Here is a 7,500-nt window from a genome sequence, read left to right as displayed (position 1 = left end):
TTTTTTTTTTTTTTTTTTTTTTTTTTTTAGGGGGGTCACATTTGTAGTGTTTACTTCAGTCAATTAATCAGTCGATATGATTATCATCCTGTTTCTTTATTTTTCTTTTCATTGTTATTATTATCATTATTGCTGTCATTATTTGATCATTATCATCATTATTGTCATTATTACCATAATTACTGCGATTTTTAGTGTTATATCACTATCATTACTATCATCATCGTCATGTTCATCATCAACAATATCATCATTATTATCGTTATTAAGAGTTTCATTATTCTTGTTATCATTAACGCTATCATTGTTATCAAAATCATTATCATTATCATCATTACTATCTTTTAAATAATCATTAGCATATTTTCATTATTAGTGTTGTTACTATGAATGTCAATACCACTGCTACCATCGTTATCCTCATCATATTCACTGTATATTATCATTATTACCATTATTATTGTTATTATCGGTTCTTTATTTTCATTTCATTTCATTATCATTATTATCATTAGCATTATTATTAATATTATAATTAACATTATCATTATCTTTTTATCTTCAAATTATTATAATTATCATCATTACCATTCTTATCATTGGTATCATAATTATCATTGCCATCAACATAATTCGTTTTATTGCTCTTACATACGGTATTTTCATTACTGTTATAACCATTATCATTGTTATTAGTATTTTATTTTCATCATTATTATTACCATTATTATTATCATGATCATCAATATTACCATTATTATCATCATTTTATTATTTTTATTATTAGTATCATTTTATCTATCATTTTTGCTGCCATTATTATCATCATTATTATCATATTTTTACGACCATTATCATTATTGTTGTCATCATTACCTCCACCAAAGAAGTTATGCATTTGGTCGCGCTGGTTAGTTTGTTTGTTTGTTTTTTAACATGATAACTAAAAAAAAAGTTATGAATAGATTTTTCTGAAGTTTTTACCATAGGTGTGTCTTAACCCTAACTTAGACGCCATTAAATTATCCTTTCGATCTGGATATCATTTGTTCGTTGTTTAGCAGGATAATTCAAAAGGTTATGAACATACATTAATGATTCCAGTAAAATTTGGTGGTTATCAGGACCTTTTTTTTTACATTACCCTTATTGCCTGCCTCCGCCAAGGAAGTTATGTTTACAGACGTTACCTGTTTACTTGAGAAAGGGGATTTTGAAGTAATTATTTGAGTGTGAATATTTTTATTACATCAGTGACTTTATTGCCTTGGCGGATGTATGCGCTTTCTGAGTGCGTCTAGCTACTATTATTATCAAAACTACAACTAGTATCATTAACATCATTTTTATTACCTATTTTTATCACTATCATTGTCACTATTATTAGTAGAAATTTCTCTCATTATTATCATTATCATTATCATTATTGGTGAACTCAGTAGTCTTTACCTCACTGTACATTAAAAGGGATGAATTTGTTACTGTCAGGCATTCATAAAAAAAGTGGAATACAAAGCTCATACAATTTTTTTTTCTAAATCTCATAATAAAGTAATTCAAAGGAATAAAGGTAAATTCATCGATTGATTGTTAATGATATACCAAAAAGAAAGAAAAAAGAGCAGGAACCATAACGCTTTATTATTGAGAAGGGGCATTAGTGTGAATAATCAATAATGTAGAGCCCTTTTCTTAAGTAAAGTATGATGATTTCTTAATCTGTGATTTCGCGTGATGTAGACTTTCTAATAGTATACTACTAATTATTTCAATTCCCGTAAAATTGAGGTTTCCTTTTTATTTCATGACAGTTAGCAAAATGGGAATATATTTCCTAAGAAACCATTGCGCAATAGCAAATATATCTCGATCCCATCTGTTCTTGAAAATTATCAAGATCTAGATTTATGATAAAAGGTTCTTTTTCTCATTGTGTAGTTCCTAGCCTCTTCCGTTTCTCATCTTCCTGCCGTTTATTTAATTTCTTCCCCCTCCCTTTCTCATCTTCTTGCCCTTTAGTTCATTTCTTTTCCCTAATTTCCGTTTATTTACTGAGAAGCTATATGCTACACGTAATTTGTTGATCAGTTTATAAGTCTCGCGGCTCATCTGGGCGATAAAGTCCTCTCGGGTCAGCCCACACCGCATGGAGAAGTTGCACAGATAGAGGGGCGCGTGATTGGACTTTATTCCCAAATGAGTTGGCGAGACGCGGGGGTTCCAATCACCGCTGCTCTAATCTGTGGAATTTCTCTTTGCAGGATGTGGCGCTTGACGGCGACGTTGCTGCTGCTGGCTCTGGTCTCGGCTGAACCCCAAGGATATAATTACGAGGAACCCGACAACCAATACCTTCCTCCCGCAAAATGCAAGCTTGCTCCTGTCACCTCCGTCGTCTACAACACTCAGCTCCAAACCTCAGTCCGCCTCCAGACCGTCAATCAAGTCAACACTCAGTACAGAACCACAACCATTGTCAGGCAACAGGTGGTACCAACCACACTTTTCCAGACTCGTGTTCAAACGCAGGTCCAATATCAGACCAGCGTTGTTCAACAAACAACCGTTCGTGCTGTTGACAGGTTCGTCACCCAGACCGTTCCAAGCCCACCTGTTGTACAAACGCGTTTCGTCACTTCAACCCGTGTGGTGCCACAGGTCAACTATGTCACACGTACACAGGTGCAGACGCAGATTGTTCCTGTAGAGGTGACCAGCACTCAGGTCCGGACTATCATCCAGCCTCTTACTAATTACCAGACACAGGAGCGTCGAGCTACCCGTGTCGTCACTGTCCCAGGCCGTGACGTTGTACAAACTCGTGTTCAGACTGTTGTTCAGACCTCCATTGTCAGGAGCCAACAGCCAGCTATCACCCGTTTTGTAACTTCCACACGTGTGCAACAGGTTGTCCAGACATCTGTTGTCCGTGAACAGGACGTTGTAAGAACTACTGTTGCTCAGCGTCAACAGGTCATTCCATTCACATCTGTTAACACTCGTTATGAGAATGTCGTTGCTACTCGTCAACAGGTGGTGACGAGAACCAATATTGCTACCCAGACACGCATCCTCACACAGGTGGTACCTCAAGAGGTGGTGCGTACTCAGGTGGTTCCTACCACAATCTACACCACTCTCTTTGAGACAAGGGTTCAGCCCTTCACACGGGTGCAGACCGTTGTCAGGACCCAGTACGTCACACCGGTCCCCGTGGTACAAACCCGTCAGGAAGTCCGAACCTCTGTGGTCCAAGTACCCGGCCAAGACCGCGTCGTTAACCGGGAGGTGGTGCAGACCCAACAAAGACAGCAGGTCGTGTACCGCACAGTCAACCAGCCTCGCCAAGTTACCGTCACTCAGACAGTTACTTCATCTTGTGGATATAATTACGATGCTCCGGCCGTTCCCTTCAATTTCTAGAAAATAATGGTTGTTCCGTGCCATATTTTGAACATCATCATAATCTCTATTAGTATCATTGACGGCGAAAATGCAGATAAGTTATGAAGCATTTTCAGTGATTGTGATTGTATTTAGTATTCATATTTACGCTCATGTAAACTCTATAAAAATAAAATATGAAATACACGACATTCCTATGTAGCATAATTTTACCCCTGTTTAAATGTGCATTATGTATATTAGAGGCAATCTTCAGTAAGTATCTTCATCTTATTGTTTCATGTACTTATGTGAATTCCGTATATTTATATAATACTCTCACTGCTCTCCATTGACGAAAATACACATTGATTGTTATATGTCAGAGGTATTTCTTTTAGGTAAAATTAACTTATTCTCTATTCACATTTCTTTATTCACTCAACGTCATGTTTCTCATCAGCTAGTGTAATAACAGCATTGTATTCCTTAGGATGAAGACGCTGCTGCTCTCCCTGCTGGTTGGCTGCGCCTTCGGGGCGTCCGTCGAGAGGCCTCGCCGTCAGGTCTTCGGAGCTCGCATTAACCTCGAGTCCTCCTATTTGCCGCCAAAGGAAGAAACCGACTGCAAGCCATCTGTCGTTTACCGCACGCAGGTTCAGTATTCCACCGTCGTCGTCCCATCAACCGTCTACAAGACAAACGTCCAGTACATCACACAAACATCCGTCCGCACACAGCAAGTCCTCACCACCTTATACTCACAGATCGTCCGCACTCAGCAGGTTCCTTCAGTGCGATACCAGACGATCACTGTCACTCGCACTCAGGAAAACCTACGCACACAGGTCGTCACTCTTCCTCCTCAGGTCAACTACGTGACTCGTACTCAGGAGAGTGTTAGGACCCAAGTGCAGTACCAGACAAGGTATGAGACTCGCATCCAGCAGGTACCAACCACCATTGTTAGAAACGTCGTTTCAACACAGGTGGTACCGAAGCAGGTGGTCAGCACCGTTTACAGAACACAGACGGTTATAAGGACACAGCAGTTGCCAGATCAGACTCGTATTGTACCCACTACTCAGTACAGCACTCGTTATTCTACTGTAGTCATACCTGCACAGAACGTCGTCAGGACTACCCAGCTTGTCAGGACCAACGTCGTCACACAAACCATCACACAGCCCGGCCAGACTCGAGTCATCACTTCTACACAGCTGGTTCCAGTCACCACCACCATCTTCTCGCAGGTAGTTCGCACTAACACGCAGATTCAGTACGTAACACGTACACAAGTAGAACAGCGAGTCTCCACCGTCGTTCGTACACAACAGGTGCCACAGTACAACACAAGGATTGTCACCGTTCCTCAACAGGTCGTGAGGACACAGGTTTCTACCCGAGTGGTTCCTACAACCATCTACGCTCAGAGGACAGCGTCTTCCTACATCAACCTTCCCGCTCAGACACGCTACGTCACAGTCACTCAAACCTCCGTCAGGACACAACAACTGGCCGGTCAGACCCGCACTCAATACAACACCAGAATCGTCTACAACACCAATTACGTGACTTCTACTGTATACAGGGAACAGTATAACACCGTGACGGCCACCCAAACCGTCAAAGGAGACTGCGGCTACAGCTACGCTGCACCCGCTCGCGCCTTCAACCCCTTCACAGGATAGGGGGTCTTTTATTTTAGACCACATCATGAAAAGTAACTTTTTATTCATCTAATGAGAATTTTTTTGTATCAACACAGAAAACTTCTTAAACTACTTTTTCGATGATAATGTTGAATAATATCCCTTCATATCAGAAAACCCGATGTCACTCTTCACTTTCATCTAGGAGTTGCCAGTATGTAATAAAATATACACGTGATCCCAGTTTTCCATATCCATTCCATCTAAAACTAATTGAAAAGAATTATCAGTATATTAGTATATTTCAGTATATTTAGTCACATTTTACTAAAACAGTCAAGTAAAGCCAAAACCAGTCATAAATCGCATTGCCCAAATGCTCGCACACGGATATCTGTGTTTATACATATTCTTAACTTTATATCATTAATGCTAATTGACCAGTAGCAATAATGATAAGCATGATGATAACCATGATGTTGGTGATGATCATAATAACAGTAATAATGATAGTAATGACAACAATGATGATGGCAAAAATGGTAATAATAATCTTAATCATCAAGGATTATGATGTAAAAATGATAATGATACAACGATATTAGTATTTATAAAAGTAGGAGTAATACCAATATTAGATATAATGATAATTTCAAAATAAATATAATCGTCATCAATACATCTCACACTACAATCTCCAAGTATCCAATTCGAAAGCAGAAGGCGTTGAAAGTGGACGAGAAATCTCATTGGTTGTTTCTGGTATTCCGAAGATCGTATTTCCTGCTTTTCGTTTTCTTGGAGTCCTTTGCCTTGATCTCTCTGTGCTTCTTTTTAGATTATCTTCCTTTGTGTTGTTGTTTTCATCAGAACGTGCTTCTATTCTTGTAGTTTCTTCTTCTTCTTCTTTCACTTGGTTAAGTGTCCTTTCTTTCTCGCCGTCCTTCTTTCGTTCTCTCCTTTCTCCTTTCTTTTTTTCAACTATGTGGTATCTACAAAGTCTAAACCTACAACGTTTATGCCTCATTTAGTTTCATAATCCGTAATATTCCTTAATCGTACATTTTGTTTTCTTCTGCCATTAATCCCCCTCCTCCCTCCCACACATTTTTTTATCGATGTTATCATTATCATTATCATCTTCAGCATCTTCGTTGCCGTATTAGTGTTACTGGTCTTACCATTATCTTCTTTATTATCAATACCATCTTTACTATTGTCGCTATTACTTTTCCAGCGTTTTATCAATTAACATTATTGTCAATATAATCATTACTATACATTCTGCTATCATTATCATTAGTAATACCAATAATGTTTTTGTCATTATCATTATCATTATTAACATTTTATTACAACTATTATTTTATTATTGTTATCATTACTACTATTATTATCATTACTGCCACTATTACTACTACCACGATTGTTATGATTATTATTATAGCTGGTATCACTATTATCATTACAATCATGATCATTACTATTTTTATTCCTGTTATCATTACTATTTCTATTCCTGTTATCATCACTATTTTTATTCTTGTTATCATTATTATTTTCATTTTTTTATCATTATCGATATCATCATCAATTTCATTACCATCGCTGTTGCCGTTCTCCCTTTTCATTGCTATAAAAATAAGCTCAATTAAAAACGAACTGGTTGTTACTGATATTCGGAACTACAGTCTTGGAAACGCGTAATTTAATACATACGTTAATTTAACTCATATCTCGTTGGCGTCGACCCCGCCCTCCCCTCACCCCCATCCCCATCCCCTCATTCTCGTAGTCCATCTTTCGTTTAGCTTACTGGCTAATCTACGTATCTCTTTATCTGCTTATCTGTTCATCCGCTGCCCGTTTTCGTTCGCTTCATATTTTCCTCCGTTATTTCCTGCTATTTATTATCTGTTATCAGATTGCCTCTCTCTTCCTTATTTGGTGTCAGTATTAGAGGTTTGAGAGAGAGAGAGAGAGAGAGAGAGAGAGAGAGAGAGAGAGAGAGAGAGAGAGAGAGAGAGAGAGAGAGAGAGAGAGAGAGATGAGACAAAGAGAGAGGGAGGGAGGGAAGGAGGGAGAGAGAGAGAGATAGCGTATATGACGCAGGTTGTACCCTAGTATGTAGTAAGTACCGACCCTAGATCAGACACAGCAGGTATGGGTCTGACCTGTCCTGTACTCAGCATTACACGCATTTTTCTACAGCGAGCGCATCTGTCCAGGGCGCCGTCAGGACCAAGGTCAGGTCGTGAAAACCTCACCTTCCCGGACGGCGGCTACACGAGGACCTGTTCTTTGCATGACGTCAAATGTTACCTTTTGAGGCCGTTCTTTGGTCACCGTGATCAAGTTTCTTACTGTAAAAGAAAATAGAAAAATATATATAATTATGGTATTGTCTTCAGTTTACTTAATCATTTGGGTGTATTGTTTCCTTAAGCTGGTGTGATTAAATTAG

General features: G+C 38.7%; 2 protein-coding genes across 2 annotated transcripts in view; both read left to right on the top strand.

The window, feature by feature from the left end:
• LOC138859141 (uncharacterized) overlaps positions 1 to 3,423 on the top strand; it is an 8,526-nt gene extending 5,103 nt beyond the window's left edge. The window contains exon 2 of the mRNA XM_070122443.1: positions 2,089 to 3,423. Coding sequence (XP_069978544.1) covers positions 2,089 to 3,423 — 1,335 coding nt within the window. The remainder of the gene's footprint in view (positions 1 to 2,088) is intronic.
• The window catches only part of LOC113814697 (uncharacterized), a 5,367-nt gene extending 93 nt beyond the window's left edge, over positions 1 to 5,274 (top strand). Inside the window, exon 2 of the mRNA XM_070122836.1 lies at positions 3,878 to 5,274. Within this exon, the coding sequence (XP_069978937.1) occupies positions 3,879 to 5,075 (1,197 nt within the window). The 5' untranslated portion in view covers position 3,878 and the 3' untranslated portion in view covers positions 5,076 to 5,274. The remainder of the gene's footprint in view (positions 1 to 3,877) is intronic.
• Positions 5,275 to 7,500: the final 2,226 nt, after the last annotated feature.

The sequence above is a fragment of the Penaeus vannamei genome, chromosome 6 (assembly GCF_042767895.1).
Source record: "Penaeus vannamei isolate JL-2024 chromosome 6, ASM4276789v1, whole genome shotgun sequence".
In the NCBI taxonomy this organism is placed as follows: Eukaryota; Metazoa; Arthropoda; class Malacostraca; order Decapoda; family Penaeidae; genus Penaeus; species Penaeus vannamei.
Note: the sequence above shows the minus strand (reverse complement) of the source record. Positions and strands in the feature narration are given on the sequence as shown.